Below are 20,968 nucleotides of genomic sequence, written 5' to 3'. Positions count from 1 at the left end.
AAGAGTGTTCCATTAAACACTTGTTTGCCAAATACTGTATTCACTGGCATGTGGATGGTTACCTATTTCAGGAGTGGTCTTTAGGAAAGAAATGTTTAAAGAACACTGCAAGTCCAGAAAACACAGTGCTCACGTGGAATGATCACACCTGTTAATCATATGTCTAGGGATTGCCATTCACACAAAGTCCAGTATTAACGGTGCTGTCTAGGATTGTGCAGCGAGCAGCTTACACATGATAGTGCTAATATGAGATGTAATAGAGATGAACATGCCCTGCAATTACAGAGGAATGATCAACAGATTCATTCTGTGGGATCTGTGGGTATTTTGTAGAGGAAGTGACATTTGAGATGGATCTTAAAAAATGACTACGACATTAGTAATAATTTTGTTTTAGTGTATAATAAATATAATAGACTTGAAGAATGGTGTCTCCAGTAGCCAAAGTGAGGAAGAAAGGGAGAGATCAATAAAAGGAAATATTTTCTTAATCACTTGAAAAAAAATTCTGACTTTATTAATAAGTTTCTTAAATTACTGCAATTAATTAAAAAATATTGAGAGTTTTTTCTTGGGTTATAAAGATAAATAATGAAAATGTTCCTAGTGGATTTGTTAATTTTGTGTTAGATATGGATTTAATCTGATCTGTGTGAAAAAGATCTGAAAGTGAAAGAATCTTAATGTAACAGATTTGACACCAGAGAACTCCACGAAGGGCGGAAGTCCAAAAGAGGACCCTGACCCAGAGTTCCGGTGACCAGGTTCTTGTCTCATGCCAGAAGAAAAAATTCAAGGGCAAGACGAACAACATCAAACAGGAATGCACAAGGTTTATTAAAGTGAAAGAAAGTATGCACTTGAGAGAGAAGTGTGGGCAAACCCAGAGAGCGAGTCTCATGAGGATGTCTGGATTATGGGTTTTTGTTTTCCTTGCGAACTGGTCCCAGAGATGTAGTACTGATGTAGCCTTATTGTCTCCACCTAGTGGGCAGGGAGCTTGGTTTTTCACTTTTAATTATTTGGTGTTTCCAAAACTGTTATGATGTCAGGTGCATGATGGGAGCCATAGTATTTGCAGTGCATATAACGTTATAATGATACTATAATTAGCCAAAGGTCAGGTCTCAGCCAGAGATGGCATCTAAGCTGGAAAGCACTTGTTTTGCTTATCTCTTTTTGCCTGAGCTAAAATAAGGAGAGAGCTGAATGAATACCTGCAGGAGCTAACACAAGGAGAGGGCTTGAACAAAAGACAAGGAAAAGTCTAGTGCCTTATATTAGACAGGAGGGGAGGTCTCAAGGCTGTCTATCCTGCCTCTTGTTTTGGCTCATCTCTCCCTTCAGGAGCTAAAACAGGAAGAGGGCTGAACAAAAGATAAAGCAAGAATTCCACTGCCTTATCCTGGAGAGGAGGGGTTGTCTCTATTCTATCTATCTTGCCTCAGGTTCATTTATTAATATTCAGCAAAGACTATGTAAAGCATCTCATTGAAGGTAGCACAGAGTTATGGGGAGAAAGTGGCAAATATTTTCAAAATGTACCCTCTTTTCTTGTACTTTGTGTGGTCAGGTCAAGAGGTGAGTGATTACGAGTAGTCCAGTATGGATTTGAAACCCACAATCATTCAAGAAGCTTATTCCCTGAGACATATCTTAAAATAAGTTAGCTTATTTGCTTTCCATAAAATCTTTGTGAAGACCGTTACGATATGATTATTAATGTTAAGGCTTTGATCTCACTTAACTTTATACCTTTAAGAAGGTATTCATGTATTGAATATTTCATGTTTCTCTTCTTGCTCTCAAGAGAACATTTATGTGAAGAATAATTGTATATATATTTAATCATGTATGGATTGGAGGTTAAAGTTACCTCTTTGAGATTTAGCCAGCAAATGATGACATCAGAAAATATTGTTTTCTCCTGTGTGTATGAATGCTTCATCTGTGACTCAGTCTGTGGTTGTTTAATTCATTCAGAATTCATAATTTGTGCCCAAGCTTTCATTTCACATATCCCTTTGTTTATACTGTTGCTAGAACTTTGTGTAATGACCTTTCTAATTTTCATTCCTTTTATTTTGAGTTCTAACATGGTAGGTTATGTTACTGTGATCTTTTTAGAAATACTTTTGTAATTTTGATTAATTTGCTTATATATTTAAATGTGTTACTGAATGGAAATAAAACCTTGTTCTCTCACTGGAGAAGATGCTTAATGAATGGTGCTAGGGAGAACAATAGGGGCAAGTATATTACATATATTTTGTTTTAATTCATTCAAAAGCATGCATGCCTTTTTGGACATTTGTATTCCTATAAAGCTCTAGCATCCCTTTACTCTTCTTAATAATTATGTCCTAATAATCTTTTGATTATAAGAATATATTTTATGAGCAACACTATCGTGTAAGTAACAGAACTATCTGCATACAGATCTAAATATGCAGTATATATTTTGTGGTTAGTTATAGTGGTGTTTCTCTACTGCTCTCATGACATTGGCATATATAGAAAATGATATTTGTGTATGGAGTAATCAGAAAAAGCTTTAAGTCATTGAAAGCTGCAGTTGCCCCAGGCCTCTCCCAAAGACTCTGAGGGCCAGGAGTGTATCCATGTCTCAGCATAATTGTGACATCCGTGGTGTCTCCATACACTGGTTACAAAGCTCAGATTTATAGTACTTCTCTGATAAATATATTCTTAATATTTTTATTATTGCCGCAGTCACAGAGTATTGATGAGTTAAATAAAATTGTTATATTGAAATTGTTTTATAACTATATCCCCCTTCATTATAATAAAATAGTATTATAACAGCATAGGGCTACTGTGGTATATGATTTAATTAGGGTGGCAGACTGTTCTTCATGCAGGCAGGGCTAAGAAGAAAATGAAAAGTTAAATTGAAATGAAATCATTATTTAACCCCTAATAGATTTTAGAAAATCCATTAATAAGTTACATAGGGCATAGTCACCTACTCAGTTCCTCAGTTCTGAGTAAATACCGGTGTTGCCCATCTCATTTTCTCTCTCTATGTCTTTGAACCACTTTGTTCCCTCAGCCCCCCTTTTCTACTCTCATTAGCTCTCTGTTTACTTTCTAGGTCATTTCCTCAATTCTCTTTTTTCTAGTTTACTAAAACTCCCATTAGCTACTTCTTATCCCTTGGTTTCAGTTAGTGGGTGATACAAGCAGTTTAGCGAAAGAAAGAGAGGCTGGCGATTTTCTTTCTTGTTCCTTTCCCTCTTTGTTGCCATAGTTAGAAAGTATCCATGATACTTCTTCAGTCTGGAGAAGCCTCAAATAGATTGTCTCTTTTGCTGAAGAAGCAGCCCTTTTTGTCTCTAGGCTTTATGCAAAGGGCTCTTTAAATCAGGCTTTGAGCCCCATCTCCAGGGCCTAAATAAATGTTAAAATGCTATTGCTCAACCCCTAAACCCTTATCTGAGTTTGACACTTGCATTTACCACCACAGACTCAGTTCCCACTCATTTCTCTGACTTTTCCTTTTCATTACAGACACCTTGAGATTTTCCTTTATTTATTTCAAGTTTGGCTATTGTATTAGTCATTAAAAAAAAAAACAACAGCTTTCTTAGATTGGGCAGTTCTAGGAGAGTTTAATAAAAGGATAAAGGTGTTGACTGGTAAGGGAAACCACAGGAGATAGTACAGTACCTGGGGCTAGTAACACTGGAATGTTGTTGATACTAACAGGCTTAAAGGCAGAGAGGGAGAGGTTATCAGAACAGGGAATAAATTCCCTGACTTAATTCTCATCCTTCATCTCTGTTTCCTACCACTGTTTCTCATTAGCTGAAACCAACTTCAGAAACCAGAAGGCAAGAGTATTGGTACATAGTGTTCATATATAGGTTTCCCTCCCAGGCACAGAAAGTGGTAAAGGGTAGAGAGTAGATCTAGGCTAAAGCAAAGACACAGAGCACTTTCATGTATTAAAACAATTTTTTAAAAATATTTTTTCCAAAATTCCTGTGCTTTTGTAGTGGAAAAGAAAAATGTTCATTTCAGCTTAGTCTGCCATGTAGCTTGAATTAAAATTTCTTTAACATCATTGAGTACTAAGAGCTGGTCTTTTGACTCTTGGTTTTTCTTTCTCTGCTTTATGCATATCGTATTAGGTTCTCAATACCATTGATTAACTGTTTTTTGCTGATTTTTTTGTGATAAGATACAAGTACTTAAAATTTGCCGTTTTCACCATTTTTAAAAGTCCGATTCAGTGGCATTTAAGTATATTCACAGTGTCATGTGACCATAACCACTATCTCTTTTTAGAACCTTTTCATCATTTCAAACTAAAACTCAGTACTTGTTAAATAATGACTTTTCATCCTTCCCATTCTCTCTTCCCTGTTGCTGGTAACCTCTATTGTATTTTCTGTCTCTATGAATTTGCCTATTTTGGGTACCTTGTATTAGAGGAATCATACAGTATTTGCCTTTTTGTGTCTAGTTTATTTCACTTCGTATAATGTTTCTAAAGCTCATCCATGTAGTGGCATATATCAGAATTTCATTCCTTTCTATGGCTGAGTAATATTTCATTGTATGTATATAGTATATTTTGTTTATCCATTGATCTGTTAATTTCTACCTTTTGGCTATATTAATAATGCTGCTGTGAACATTGATGTAGAAGGGTTGATTGACTTTTAATGAAATAAATTTGCCCAGAAGAAATTATACGCATCTTATATGACTTCTATCTGACAAATCATTTCAAAACTAATGTAATACTAGAAATGCTATTTTAATTTTTCTTTACCTGTTGAAAGGTGTTGACAACTGAGGTATTTGGTATAAAAACTAGGGGGTGGAATAAATAAAGTGAATCCAGAATCTTTTTTTTTCTTTTTAATTAATTAATTTTTTTTTTTTTATGGTGACATTGGTTAACAAAATCTGGTAGGTTTCAGCAGTATAGCATATATGTATATTTACATTGTGTGTTCACATCCATAGTTAGATTTCTTTCTGTCTTTAAAGATAACTTTATTCAGTACTGATTTTTTGACTTTGAAGAGCACATTTCTGTCATTTTAATGTGATTTGCTTAGTACTAGCATAGATTGGTCTAGAATTAGAGTGACACTTAATATTATCCCCTAATGTGTTCAAACATATTTCTAAAATTTGGCAGAGAATTTGGGTACCAAAGGGAAAAAAGGGGAAATTAGAGTAGTGTGTTTAGTTTCTATAGTAACCTTTCAAACAGAAAAATAGAATGTTAGTAATTTATTTTCTCTAAGGTGTATTTTTTTCCTCCTGGAGAAAACTAGCTAAATTGTATCAGCTACTTCCCCACTTCTTGTCATAAACTATCTCTTTTGTCAGCCCTAAGAATCACTTTCCTCTGACTTTGGTTTAATAATTTTGCAGTGCGACAAACTAGCAAAGATGTTTCTCTTAATTCCATCAATTTATAGCTATATTATGGTAAGGAATTATTGGCGAGATCATTTAGACCAGCATCCTCATTTTAGGTACTAGAAAATTGAAGCACAGCAAATCGAAGTTTCACACAAAATAAAGACTATGCTAACTTATCTTAGCGTGATTCTAAGTTAATGGAATTTATGGAAAAGACTTGCAATCAGACAACTTAAGTTTTTTCTCTGCAACTTATGATCATATTACTTAACCTCTGTGCCATAACTTCATCATCTGTAAAAATAGGAATAATATTAATATCCATCTTAACATGTTAGTACAAATGTTAATTATGTACAATTTGTCCATATACCCTATGAACATGGTATATCCCCCTATTTATGTATTCTTTAATTCAGTAAGATTTTAGGTTTTTTTTTTTTTTGGAGTCTTACCCCTTTTGTAATAGATGTAGTCTTTGATATTTAATGTTTTTTTATTCAACTGAGATGATTATATACTGATTTTTTTCTCCTTTATTCTTTTAACATGGCTAATTACATTGGTTGATTCAAATATTAAGCTGATTTTGCATTTCTAGAACAAACCTAATTTAGTTGTACGAAATCTTGCCAGTTTGTGTTTGTTAATATTTTATTTAGGATTTTGTTATCTCTAGTCATGGGTAATACTAGCCTTAACCTTTTCTTTCTCATAATATCTTTGTCATATTTTGGTATCAAGATGATATTGTCTTCATAAAATGAGATGCGAAGTCTTCCCTCTTGTTTAATCTCTGGAAAATTTTGTGAATTTTGAATTTTATGAATTTTGTGTGATAATTCTCATAGTCACCATATATTCCCATGATAATCAACAAGATAATCCTAACTGAAAAGGCACTTTGGTATAACATATATCTCATCCAAAGTGGAGGCTCTTAGTGTCTGTGTTTTTGGATATATAAGAAGTTTTAACTTAGAAGATTTAGAAAAGAGGGAGAACAAATGGTAAGGATTGGACACCAATTTAATTAATATAAAGGCAATACAGCAAAGTATCTTGATCCTATTCTAAGCTCTAACACTGATATTGCTATATTCCTAGAAAATTAATTTATACTACTCATTGACAAAATAAAACTTAAGGATAAAATAAAAAATTGAATCCCACTCCAGTGGCACAATCTATATCAAAACTAATAAACACATTTATAGATGCTATAAAATCATATAGGTATGATTTTATGTCACAGTTAACTTTTTTATGTCATTTTTTGTTGTGGTAAAATATATCTAACATAAAATTACCATTTTAACCATTTTTTAAGTGTACCATTATATCTTATTGATTGCATTCACAATGTTGTGTAATCATAACCATCATCCATCTCCAAAACTTATTCATGTTTCTCAACTGAAATTCTGTGGCTATTCTCCCCCCGCCCCCCAGCACCTGGCATTCCTAGGTAGTCTTCCATCCAAGTACTAACCAAGCCCGACCCTGCTTAGCTTCTGAGATCAGACAAGATCGGGCACGTTCAGGGCATGGCTGTAGACCTCAACTGAAACTCTGTACCCATTAAAGAGTAACTCCCCATCTTAATATTGTCTTCTGATCCATGAATTTGGGACATCTTCCCATCTATTTGTATATTATGTAATTTCTTTTAGCAATATTTTGTGTTTTTTTCAGCATATAAGTCTTTCACCTCTTTGGTTAAGTTTATTCCTAAGTGTTTCATTCTTTTTGATGCTATTGTAAATGGAGTTGTTAATTTTTTTCATTGTTCACTGTTAGTAGTAGAAACACAACTAATTTTTTCATGGGGATTTTGTAGCCTGAAACTTTGCTGAATTTGTTTATTAGTTCTTACAGTTTGTGAGTGATGTCTTTGGGATTTTTTACTTATAAGGTCATGTCCTCTACAGACATAATTTTACTTCTTTTCCGATTTGAATACTTTCTATTTCTTTTTCTTGCCTATTTGCTCTGGCTAGGATTTTCAGTACAATGATGAATAAATATTCCACTTAATTTTCAAAAAGGTAGGCATTTTTAAGTTGAACATAATTTCTCTTTTGACAATAATTTTGGTTTGAAGGGAAACTAGCATTGTTCCTGCTCTAATAAATTTTGTACATATAACAAGAGATGAAAAATTGACCCTCTTTTGCCTTTTCTATTTCCATATTTGTACTTTTAATGATGTTTTCCATTTTTAAAAAAGTGTTAAGTCAAACATTATAAGTTAGATGTAAAACAATTGAGACTGAGAGGCTTCAATTGGCGCAGAAGAAAAGCTGTCAAATTATTATATTGTTTCAGTGCTATCCTGGATGTGGAATGTAAACTTTTTATAAACATCCATCACCAATTATCCTTGTTATCGGAGGATAACCCTAATTTAAGCAACTAGTGCAGTGCTTGGTACAGAGTAGATTTTACACATATTGGTTTTTTTGAATATATAGATGTTAAATGATTTGGGAATATCAACTCATGTTGTACCTGCCAGCCCCCGATAGACACACAGATCACCAGAAACCAGTGAGTTATAGGAAACACACTCTATATCCAGCCAGCTCGGTCTGCCAGGGGTACGCAGACCCCTAATTAAGCAGCCCCAAAATGTAGAGGTACAGAGTTTTTAAGCCCTAAACCCCATTCCTCATTCTGTCTGAATACAAAAGTCTATTTTTCTTCTATTTACTAACTGTCGACTCACAGGTCGGTTGTGCAAGTAGGGGTACAGAAGCAGAAAGCTTATTGTTAGAATATTATGTTCCCATGGGTGATAGCCTATGTTCCCATGGGCGATAGCCAAGCAGTAATTTTCCAGCCAGCACACTCATTATGATTAAATTAAATCTGATTTATTATAGTACAGGGCATGGAGATGTATATATTTATTAAGTCATTTCGTTAGTGGGACTTTATCTATGAGGTTCTTACATGCTGGTGATGACCTGTTACCCCCAAGAGATTTTGCTTAACCGAGGGACTCTAGGTTCTATCGTCACCACCCTGGAACCTCTTTACTGTTAATTTTATAGCTAGAAGTATTTTGAAACATTTTGGCAGTGTGAAATCAAGTCCCCAAACCAATACGTAGCTCAGGGTTGTGTTTTAAAAGTCTCAAGGTTAACTATCCCTCCTGCCCCAGCATTTAGACTAAGATAAATACTGCTTTTATCTTGGGCTTATTCTGTTTTCCTAATTTCTTAAATTGAATACTTAGCTAAGTAATGTTGAGCTTTTTTAAAACAATTTATTTCATCTTTATTGAAATATGATAGACAATTGATTGCTTGTATTCACATTGTACAATTCAATGAGTTTTTTTTCAATTATAGTTGACATACAATAATATACCAGTTTCAGTTGTATAACTCACAAAGTGATCACCCCACTAAATCTAGTACTTCTCTTCCCCATTACATATTTATTACAACATTATTAACCATCTTCCCCATGCTACACTCTACATTTCCATGTCTATTCTGCAACTATTTGTACCTCTTAATCTCTTTGCCTGTTTTTGTCCCCCAAGCCCCCTCTCATCTAGTATCCCACTAAATATTCTCTGTATCTATGAGTTTGTCTGCTTTTATTGTTGTTGTTGTTGATTTTGTTCTTTAGATTCGACATGTACGCGGAATCATGTGGTATTTGTCTTTCTCTATCCGACCTATTTCATTCAACACAATACCCTCTAGGTCCATCAAGGCAATATCTTGTTCCATCTCCTTTTAGTCTGTGTGTGCCTTTTCATCTGAACTGAGTCTCTTGTAGGCAACATATGTAGGGATCTTATTTTCTTATCCTTTCAGCCACTCTATCTTTTGGTTGGAGCACTTAATTCTTTTCTATCTGAGGTACTTGTTGATAGGAATGTAGTTATTACCCTTCTTTATTCCTGTTTTTAATACATGTTTTTTCTTCTTAAAGAAGTCCCTCCACCATTTCCTGGAATACCGGCTTGGTGATAAATTCTTTTAGCTTATTTTTTTCTGGGAGGATCTTTATCTGTCCTTCAACTCTAAATGATAGCTTTGCTGGATAAAGGATTCTTGGTTGTAGATCCTAGGGTTTCATCACGCCAAATATTTCATACCAAGCCCCTCTGTCCTATATAGATTCTTTTGAGAAATCAGCTGCCAGTCTCATGTGTGCTCCTTGTAGGTAACTGCTTTTCTCTTACTCCTTTTTAAGATTCTCTCTTTGTATTTAAACTTTGGCATTTTAATCATGATGTATCTTGGTGTGGGCCTCTTTGGATTCCCGGTTTTGGGGACTCTCTGAGCTTCCTGGGGTTTTATGTCTATTTCTTTCACCAGGTTAGGAAAGTTTTCCATCATTATTTTTTCAATACCTCTTCAACATCTTGTTTTCCTTCAGGTACCCCTATGACATGGATATTTTGACCTTTAATAGTGTCCCACATGCTCCTTAAGTTATTATTATCCTCTTGGCTTCTTTTTTCTTGCCATTCTGATTGACTGTCCTTGTCTTTCTTATCCTCTAAATAGGTCATTTGATCCTCTTCTTTATTCACTTTGTTTATTCCATTTAATATACTTCTCATCTCAGATAATGTGTTCTTCATTTCAGACTGGTTCTCTTTTATAATTTCCATTTTCATTTTTATATTTTTTATCTCTTTGTTGAAGTTCTCACTGAATTTATCTACACTTCCCAAAAGTTCATTGAGCATCTTTATTACCAGTGTTTTGAAGTCTGCATCTGTTAGATTGCGTAACTCCATTATTTCTGAATCTCTGTTCTGTTCTCCCATATGGTTTCTGCTTCTTTGGCTTCCCATTTTGGCTGCCTTTCTGTGTCTGTTTCTATGTACTAAGCAAAGCTCTTAAGTCTCCCGGTCTTATTAATGTGGATTTGTGAAGTAGGTGTCCAGTGGCACAGTCCTGAGAGGGGTTTAGCTGCAGGCCGAATTTAGCCCCAGCTTGTTCCCCCTCCAGGCACAGTCTTGTTAAGATTCAGCAAGCAATCCACAGATGCTGTGCTTATAGTTGCCCCAAAAGGCCACACCAAAAACCGAAGCCAGCTGCTTCCAGCGTGAGTCTAGGCGCTGGTCAGCCAGGAGCACCTGACTCGCTGACAATACACCTGAAAGTGGCTTGAGTGGGTCTGTGAGGTGGGGAAGGCGGAGTTTCAGGGAATCCTCTGGGCAGAGCGACCCCTGTTATCCAGTTTGATGAGGTCTCAGCTATGGCTGCACAGAGTCCGAGCACTGGGGGTGGGGAGGGCTCTACAGAGGAACATAGGGTACCGCCTACACTTCTGTACAGAGTGTGTCTCACTCAGCCCTCACTCCAACAACTCACTGTCCCACTGTAAGTCCCTGGTGCCCCTTGCACAGCCAGATCGGCACTAGTGCTCAGAACGAGTAAGTTCATCAGTGGGAAAGTCCCTTGTGGAGGTGGCCCCTTTAAGAGGCTTCTGCCGCTGCCACTGTCTCAGCCTCCATCCCACTCAGCCGCTAGGGACTGGGCAGCCTCGTGTCCTCGCCTTGTCCTACCTTCTGCCGTTGCAGGGTGATTTCTTAGATTTCTCCCTAGTTATAGGGCTTGTTCCTCTAGATCCCAGGTGATTTTTCCTTGCTGTTTGCTCCTTGTTTCTGTCACGACTTTGATTTGGTTGCCAGAAGGATGAACAGAGCCTCTATCATCTATGCCATTTTTTTCCCCCTTGAGCTTTTTTTTTTTTTTTTTTAAAGATCTAAGATAGTCCTTTGATTTAGGCATGACTATGTATATGCATGTAATACAAAAGGTGGCCTGGGAAATTTAGGCTATAACTGGATTGCTACTCCCCAGAGGCAATTCTGTAATAAATGAAAGGGAGAGTAGAAATTTTGATATAATTGTTATCATTGTAGTTGTTATCATGGAGCACTTTAATTGTTATTATTCTAATTGTTATGATAGACCCAGAAGTAAATAATACTTTACCTGTACACTCAAAAAATATGCCCCATTGTATTTCAGCTAGTTAAGGTTGTCAAAAATTTGTGTTCAAGCAGATGTTCCAGAAAATGAAGTATTATACAATTATGTTTATTAAAATTTTTATGCCATTATGCTTACAGGACAGCCCAGCAATAAAAACTATCTCTAAAAGCTCACACATTTTGATAATTTGCTTTCTCAACAAGTAAGCAAAGCAAACATACGTACACATACCCAAATACATGCACATTCACATACTTCTTTTAGAGGGTAAATTCATAAACCGAAAGTCCTTTGGAAACTTCTGATTACAAAACGATATTATGAACCTCTGGATTTTCGGTAGTTTTCATAAAAGTGATCTAGAATGGGCAGTTATTTTGGATGCCTATATTGTGTTGATGAAATTAAATCCTTCCAACTTAGTTGTGGTTTTAGGCGAATTGTTCAGTGTTTTTTCATTTTTGCTTTCTTGTATATATGAATAATGTCTTTAATATGCCATCTTCATTCACAACATTGATATAAGAAATAATCTTAAAGCTTTATAAAAACCTGAAATGCTGAATGAATTCTAAAATATTGATTTACAACTCAATCTAAAGAATGAATTGCCAGATTAACCTCCACTGTGTGGAAGCTTAGGTTCATGGCAAAATTTGACTTACATTCTTTATTGATTCAGGAATTAAAATTTCTTTGAGCATCCCAGTCCTCAAAAAATCTAATGTAAAGTAGTTCATTTCTTAGTGTCTAGTAGTTGTTTTAAATGCATTTATTTTCAGTTAAATTAAAAGGAAATAATGGGGGGTAGGTACAAAATGAATGAAGGTGGTAAAAAGGTACAAACTTACAGTTATAAATAAGTCATGGGGATGTAATGTACAGCATGGTGACTGTAGTTGACAATACTGTGTTATATATTTGAAAGTTGCTGAGAGTAGATCTTAAAAGTTCTCATCACAAGAAAACAGTAATTTGTAACTGGTGATGGATGTTAACTAGATTTATTGATGGCATATCACCATATTACATATATGGAGCCATTATGTTGTATATCTGACACTAATATATTATATGTCAATTATATATCAGTTTTAAAAAGTGAATATTGATCCAAGAAGTTGTTTGACATCAACCTCTATAGCACAACTGTTTTCAAATCTTTTTGTTATTCAAATGCAGTTAACCTATGTGGTAATGCACTTCAAATTATTATTCCAGACAATCCTTTAGAGAGTAAATTTAGGTTGAACGTTTTACTCAATTGTTGTTTTAAGAATGCTTCATGATAATTTTAAATCTTCTACTGAATATAGACTTATTTCACTTAATATTTATCTTTAACGTTTAGTGAGAAACTTTTATGCGAAGTTTGGAAATCTTTTTAGGTTATCATTTAGCTTATCATCTAATCAATTGATTAGCTATTGAAAGAACAGAGATTTTAAAGAATATTAAATAAATGAAGGTTACTGTTTAGTCTTGACATACCAATCAACAAAGTATTTTCTTTGTAATACTTTTCCTATTTCTAAATAATCATATCAGAAAATCTCTCTAGTTTCTCAATTATTGGCTTACTTTTTTTTAAAAAAACCCAAATAGTTTTATTGTATAAATATAATCTGTTAATCTGAGGTCACCTAACATTTGTTGTGCTTATTTATAACAATTACATATCTGGGGACCACATATCTGGGGACCACTTTGAAATTGCAGTTTTGAATTTTTTAATTAATACTTGTATTAATTTAAAAAGTTGATTAAGATATTAAAACATTTACTATTTTAAGTATTGTTTTTCTTGCTGAGCTGAGTCAAACTATTATTTAAAATGGTTTCGACTGTAAAGAATTTACTATGAATGAGTCTAATTTTAAAAGGTACACTCTTAACAGTTGTTTGTATTAAGTAGAAAAGAAGTATTTGTTTATATGATCCTTGGATGATTTATACTTTAAACTATGAGTAATTCTTTTTATGTTAACATGTTGATAGGGAGCACCATACTTTTCAGTGAATATAGTACTAGCTTTCTGAATATCCATCTGGGTGATGTAGAGGAGGAAATATGAGTGAGAGACTTAAGTACTGAGCTTAAAAACAGTTAATCATTTTTCCCACCCTTACATTGAAATAGTGAGAGCAAGGTAGTGGAAACCACAGCGGGCCACTTGTTACTGTTAACTTAAGTACAAACAGTGGTGGAAGTGTTTAGCCCTTTGGGAAGTTTCGTGATTGAACAAGAACGCTGGAGTTATTTTGATAAGGGAGAATAGCAATGTGGCCAAAACTATATTCATCCCTGAGCTCTGAAGCAAGCCAAGGATGAAGGGCTGAAGTGTTTGCTCTTCCAGATGAACAAAGATAAATTCAGCTAGGAAAATAAACTCAGTATTTTGGTCAATTTGCAACAAAATGGTGAAAGAATTAAACTGTATATTTTAGAACTTGGCATAAAGAGGTGTGGGAAAATAGTTCAGCATCTCCAATTCTGGCTCAATTTTTGCTTTAGAATTGGCAATAGAGCAGAAAATTAATGTATAAACATATTTAACAATACCAAACCAAACGTTGTAAATCCAAAATGAAAACTAAAACTGCATGAGGAAGGAGAGCAAAACTTTTTCCCAGAAGTGCTTACTGATTAAATTTGAAGCCACAGTTTTCTTAGCATTTCTACTGAATATACCTACTAGCGTTAAGAATCAAGGTCTCATTGATTTGAGATGCTGTTTTCTCAGCAGTTTCCATTCTTGTAATTATAATATTCTTCTGTTTGAGGAAGAATTAATTTATGAATGCTTCTACTCTAAGAACCTATCCTGAAAGAAAAGCATAATGGTTACATTATATTGTCTTTTATTGAATTTGACTTTGTAAAATGCATGCTTTTCTGGGATTCATCTGTACTTTTTCTTAGATGTTGTGTTAACTTTAGATAGCTAACGCAAATCCCAAATTTTTCTATAGTTTCTCAAATTTTAGGAATTTCAATTACAGCAGATTTTGGACTACTTATTTTGGAGAAACATTTATATGAAAACATCAGATTGAGCTGTTTGCTTTCTTAGTGTAATTAGATCAAGGAATGACTATACTATTCAGGTTTAAGTCTATAATTTTCTGTCACAGTAAATCACAGGATGCTGTTGCTTTATTGTGCTTGGTGCCTAAGTATTCGAACAGTGAACACTTACTTGCCAATTGTTTTGTAAAAATCTTCCCCATTTGGTCTCCTTTTGGGGATTCAATGAAATTGAATTTTCTTCTGATTGAAAGATGCTGTATAACTGAGGTCAAGGTAGAAGTTCATGAATATACCTATTTAGGTATATAGATGGCATGTCTGTGGTAATGAGAACAGGGTTTTTGGTTTGGTTTTGTGTGAGGTTTTACTTACCTTCCCTACTTTTAGATGCCAAGCTGATGGCTGGACTAAGACATTAGTCCATAGATAATGATATACTGTTTATGTTATGTTGTCTTCCATTAAATTTTAGGAGGTGTTTTCTTCTGACTATTGACTACTGATCACAACTCCTGAGCATAGAAGGGGTTACAAGTTTAAAAATTTGAAAATATATGGCAAAAGAAAATGTGCTGAAGTTAGAAAGATAACAAAAGATAACAAAAGGCAGGAAAGTATAGGATACCAAATTCTTAAGAAAGTGAGTGTACAATTTCTAAATAGTGGTTCAGCTTGATAGCGATAATAATAACTACTATTTATAAAGTGTTTATTATATGTAATCACTTTACATTCATGTTCTTAATGTTAACAACTCTAAGAGATAAATATCATTATAATAACCATTTTATAGAGGAGAAAACAAACTTCGAAAGATTAAATCACATAGCTAATGTCTGAAGTCCTTAACCTAATACATCATACTACCTACCAGGCTAACTTAAGTACTTAACTAATGTTTAAATATATATGCACGAATTTTAAACAAATAAACATGCTATAATGTATTGATTAGTATATGTTTATATTAGTCTATATTAGCATTATGTGTTAGTATAAGCATTTATATGATTAGCATATATGATATGGAAAAGTTATATGTAATAATTACAGATTTTAAATTGATTTTTTTAGTTATTTTTCTTTAAGTTACAAAGTATTGTTTTGTTTTGTTTTTTTTTCTCAACACAGGGAGATTCTGTACAAGCAGGTGATGATTCACTATTCTCAGATTCTGTTACCTTGGAACAAACTACAAATAACATTGGTGGATCCAGTGGACGTGTTAGTCTGTGGATGCAGTGGGTGCTCCCCAAAATTACTATAAAGCTCTTTGCTCCAGATCCTGAAAATAAAGGCACAGGTACAGGATTACTTTTCTTCTGTGCTGAAAAGATAAATATTAAGCACTATTTTTAGAAGAACTAGTAGGCTTTGTTTTATTTATCATTGTCATTCTAGTTAAATAAATAGCCTGAGATCTAATTCAGGTGGTTTCTATTAGCAGTACTAACATGTTGAATGTAATATCTGCATCTTGTCTTATTTGTATTAAAATTCATCCTAAAACCCATGAAGTAATTTCTTGGTCATATGATGTATCATTTTCGCTAAAAGTATTGCAAAGATCGTTGACCGATATCAGCACTACAGACATTTAACTGAGATCTTTCTTGTCTTGAAATAGGTATCTTATCTTAACTGTAAGGCCAATATTGATATTAATTTTGCTTGTTTTTGTAGAATCTTGTATGGTTAATGAACAGAAAGTCTCAGTCCCTCTGTAGATGTCAAGCATATATGTGCCATTGATTGTGGGGCCTGTACTGATAATGATGTTTGCTTCCTATTGCAGAGCTTTGTATGGTCAGCGAACTAGAAGATCTCAGTGCTTCCATAGATGTCCAGGACGTGTATACCAAAGTGAAATGTAAAATAGAAAGTTTCAATGTTGATCACTATAGAAGCAGGTAAATAATGAATAAAGATTGTGGGAAAGGCTATATTTCCTTTGAACAAAGTCTATATAAGAATTTTAATGTTTATATTGTTTAGTTATTTTTTAAAAAATACTTATTCCCAAAGAGGGTACTTAACAGATAAATAGGTTAATTTTACTTGGCATTCATTCATATGTGGAATATAATGTTTTATAAAATAGCAAATCTGTTCGTAAATATCCACATTGCTGTATTAAATGACGTAAGCTGCTTTTACTAATTATCTCATACTTTTGTTACATATGTTGTATATTTGCTAAGAACTCTGAGACACAGTAATGGCTGTAGTTTTTGCTGTATCCTTGCCATCCACACCCTATAGCAATGTAATATAGATTAAATAGAGTAACATCTCATGTCCCTTTGAACTTTAGAGACTTTTCTTATTCTATGGATGATTAAAATACATGTGGCGGATGTTCCTAGAACCATAATTTTCCTTCCTTAATAAGTTTCTATGAAAAGTATGATTATATGTAAATATAATTTGTTTATAATGATAAGTAATGGTAGCAAAAAGTAAAGTTTTAGATATTTTCACAAGCTGTATAGAAATTTTGTCATTTTTCCAAATAAAAATCCAAATGATTTGGGTTTTGTTTTTTGTTTTGTTTTTTTGTTTTTGTTTTTGTTTTGTTTTGTTTTGCTTTATAATACTAACCTAGAAGGTTTTTTAAAAAATTGAAATGTAATTCACATACCATAAAACTCATACATGATTTTTTAAACTTTTTAAATATCACATTTTTAATTTCATAGTGTTTTGGCATAGTAACAGCCTTAAAATCTATTTTTTCTGGATTCATAATATTCATTAAACAATTATTTTTTGAGTGCCTGCAGAGGCACATATGTTTCTGTGCTTTTATTTTTATTTTTTCCTCCTGGCATCAGCTAAGCCATTGGCATTATTAGCACTGCCCACAGTGGCATCCGCAGACCATTGCGAGAAAAAGCCATCATCTGCCAGTTCTATGCCTTTATTGATGCATTATATACCCTAAAAAGAGTCTTTTTTATTTAACACATTTCTAATTCTACATTAAAAACATTTGAATTTTTATTCTTTATCACATCTATCATATTGTCAATAACTGTTAAATCTGCCACAGCTGAAAAGTTTTGTCCTAATTGTGAAGTTCAAAATACTTTGCTGGTTTCTTGAGGAAAAAATATTTTGTCAGGTATATAGTAAGACCTATTATAATAGTATTATCTCACCAAGCATATGATAATGGTTTTTATTGTATTAACAGTGAATCAGTTGATTTTTCATAATGGGAAAAAACTAGCTCTTTAGTTCCTTTTGAATGTTATATCTCTATATCAAAATGGTCTTTGCAATTGATGCGTGAATAGCATAGCTAAAGTAACTTCTTGATGATGTGAATATTACAGTCTATGGTCTAGGTCATCGATGATTTTATTGTTAAGTTTGTAGAAGTTTTAAATATTTAGATCATTCATTTATTTAATCAAAATATTGAGTGTATATTATATGTCAAGCATTATACTAAGAAGTGGGTATATAGTGTTTAACAAAAATAGACATAAATCAAGCCTTTATGGACCTCATAATCTCATGGGTGAGAGAGAAATAAATAACCAACCAAATAAATATACAACTTATCATTAAGACAAATGCTTCTATGCAGAACTACCAGGATGTAGTGCTAATGTAAATTGTTCTGTTGATTTCATTGTCATATCCACATTTTAGTTCATTGTGGTGTTGTTTACATCAAAACTATTTGAAGTAGTTATATGTGCTCAATTTTTTAACTCAGAATATTTGAAGAGAACAGATAAGGTGAACTTATGTTTTCCAGGCAAGGGGAAGGTTGGCAGTCAGGACATTTTGAAGGAGTATTTCTACAGTGCAAAGAAAAACCTGTGGTGAGACTCATTTAGTAATTATGATTTTTTGACAATATAAACTGTTTATCTTTGTTCTTTCATACAATAGGACTAATGGTTACAAGAATTAGAACTCAAGAGTAAATTTTTTTAACTTATTCTTTCAAAATTATATTATAAAATAAAGCTATTTCTTTAAGCTTCTTATGTTTTTTAACCATTTTCCTGTATAGCAGTTAAGTTTTTGAAAAGGTCAAAGGTAGGGATGCTTTTATTAATATACTTTATCATTAACATATTATTATGTTGACTTTTTAGAAGTTTTTCCCATTCATGAGTGAGTCATGTGGATTGTCTTTTATCATAAACTAAAAGTAGTAATTTTACGCTAAAATTAATTTTTGTTTACTTCCATTAACAATGCTTTTGCAGAAAATGGTCCTGACAGAGACCATACCCAGCAGTGGCTCAAACCTAAACCAATGCAAACTTGAGCAGAATTAAAACTATCTAGAATTTTTTGCTTATGGCTTTTATTGCTTTTTGTCTTTTCACCTTCTTTGCTCCTGTCCATCACCTCAAGCCTTGGGGAAGAGTGTTGGTCTCTGGGGCAATGTGGAGGTGTCTTCCTTTCCTGTACTGACAAGCTGAACAGACGCACCTTGTTGGTTCGACCCGTCAGCAAGCAGGACCCTTTCAGTAATTGCTCTGGCTTCTTTCCTTCTGTAAGAAATCATTTTTAAATTATGCTACAGCACTCCCATTAACAGGAACCCAGAGAAGGAATTATACTATCTATAGAGTCAACTCTTGATTTTCATTTTCCTCTATATCATCAACTTTATAAATGAACTATAATGAATTTTTAAATCATAGACTGGTTTTCCATTATAATCTGATTTATTTCTGGGTTACTTGTATATACTATTTATCACTCTGGTTTTGTGAATACAAACTAATTTTACCATGGCACAAAAAAAGTCAAAGTTGGATGTTAGATATGTTTTTAAAATTATGCATGTATTGAATGATCAAGAGTTGACCATACTGCTTTTGTCATTCCTTTTATGATTCTTACTTAAATTGTCCCCCCGTCCCCCTATTTTTATGTCATTTCCTTTTCACGGCTAATTCAAAGTACCTTATTCGGTGCTCTCTTGATCTGGACAAGGCTGTATGTCTGTCATTGACCGGAGAATAAATGAACACTAGACTGTACACCAGTGGCTTTTAGAAGTTTGGAGCCTTGTTTTTTCTAATGGTACAATATATCTGAATGTATCATTAAGATAATTATTTTAAGTGATATTTTTAAGTCAGTAAAATGTATTTAATTTTAAAATATTAAGAGCAGATTACCACCATATTAATAGTGATTCTCTTAAGAATTTATCAAATCCTCACAAATATTAGAATATTTTTTAGCATGTGTAAGCTACTTATCTATTTCTTTCCCCTTTTTTGTGACTTAAAAGGAATTTAAGGCATATCTCTTAAGCGTTATAAAAATTAGCCAGGTATTGTGTTCCTAGGCTAAATGTTTAATATTGTATTTGCACATCAAATGCTACTTTCTGATTTGATTTTTGAATTTTTTTCTAGCCTAGTCTGGAAAAAGATATCTCTTAAGGTGGCTTTTATGCCAGTGGAAGTTCTGTTGAGATTTATTTCCTTCTCCTGGAATGTGCACTAGTTTCTATGAGAAACATTCTTGATAATTGTAACATGTATTCATGGAAAAAAAAAAAACAAACCACAATTATTATCCTTTAAAATTTTTCTTTAGTAGTTTTACTGTTTTTTAGTTAACGCTTCCTTAATTATTAGTGTTTTCTAACTTTTCATCTAAATAGTATAAAATGTTGATTATTACTGTATGAAAACTAATATTTACATTATCCCAACTATAGCTACTATGTATGCATTCTTTCATTTTTTCTCTCATATTAAGAGAGTTGGGGATGCAGTAGTTCAACAAACTTTCTCTCGTGGGAGTTTACCTTTTAAGAGTACCTACGTTCATTATGTTTAAAAATATTTTTTCCAAATCAAAACATTTATACATCGAAACACCTTTTATAGTATTTGCAGGTTTCAGATGTTGGTTATATAGGTCAGTTGTTGACTCTGCCCCCTTCTCCAGTGTCCAGTGTGGACACCTAGAGGCAGACAGTGTTGTGGCCTCTTCCAGGGAAGCCATAGCGCAGCCACCCTTCTCTGTCCACTGTTGCCTGCTTTCCAGCAACATAGTGATAAGATTGGTAGCAGTTTTTCTTGTTTTACTGTGTTTCTTTTTGTTTCGAGTATAGAAAGCAAATGGAAAGTGAAATCAGACAAGAGGCAGTGAGAAAGTTGGGAACAATAAAAAGTGCTCTGAAGGATGACAGTTATATGAAAAATTATTATTTTGCACGTCCATAATGCCTACTTTCCAAGTTTTTTTTTTTTTTAATGGTCAGAAAATTAACTTTAAAAAAAGAACACATACAAAGGTAAAATTTTTCTCACCTTTTTTCATTGTACAGTCCAGATTAAAAACAAAATGAGCAGTAATAGCTGAATTGCATAGTCTTTTTTCCTCTCACCAAGACATGGGGTGATAGGCAACAACACAAGAGGAGGAAAATGGAAGCAAAAGAGGTTCCTAGTGATGGGATAGCATAGGCTAAGACACATTGCTGCTTTGCTACTTTTCACTTTTTTCCTGTTTTGGTGAATATATTTCCTTCCTTTTCTTGTTACTACACCTCCTCTTT

At 33.5% G+C, this 20,968-nt stretch overlaps 1 protein-coding gene and 1 non-coding gene across 2 annotated transcripts in view; one reads left to right on the top strand and one right to left on the bottom strand.

Annotated features, from left to right (window-relative positions):
• The window catches only part of VPS13B (vacuolar protein sorting 13 homolog B), a gene marked incomplete at its 3' end in the record, with an annotated part of 647,903 nt that overhangs the window by 342,304 nt on the left and 284,631 nt on the right, over window positions 1–20,968 (top strand). Inside the window, exons 26-28 of the mRNA XM_025050073.1 lie at window positions 15,547–15,718; window positions 16,211–16,325; window positions 18,796–18,937. Of these exons, the coding sequence (XP_024905841.1) occupies window positions 15,547–15,718; window positions 16,211–16,325; window positions 18,796–18,937 (429 nt within the window). The remainder of the gene's footprint in view (window positions 1–15,546; window positions 15,719–16,210; window positions 16,326–18,795; window positions 18,938–20,968) is intronic.
• On the bottom strand, window positions 17,237–17,323 carry LOC112483741. The gene has a single exon (XR_003047739.1). It is a non-coding gene; the product is annotated as a small nucleolar RNA SNORD35 (small nucleolar RNA).

This window comes from Pteropus alecto, unplaced genomic scaffold (assembly GCF_000325575.1).
Source record: "Pteropus alecto unplaced genomic scaffold, ASM32557v1 scaffold164, whole genome shotgun sequence".
NCBI classification, from domain to species: Eukaryota; Metazoa; Chordata; class Mammalia; order Chiroptera; family Pteropodidae; genus Pteropus; species Pteropus alecto.
The sequence above is the reverse complement of the archived record's forward strand: the minus strand, read 5'-3'. Positions and strand labels throughout refer to the sequence as shown.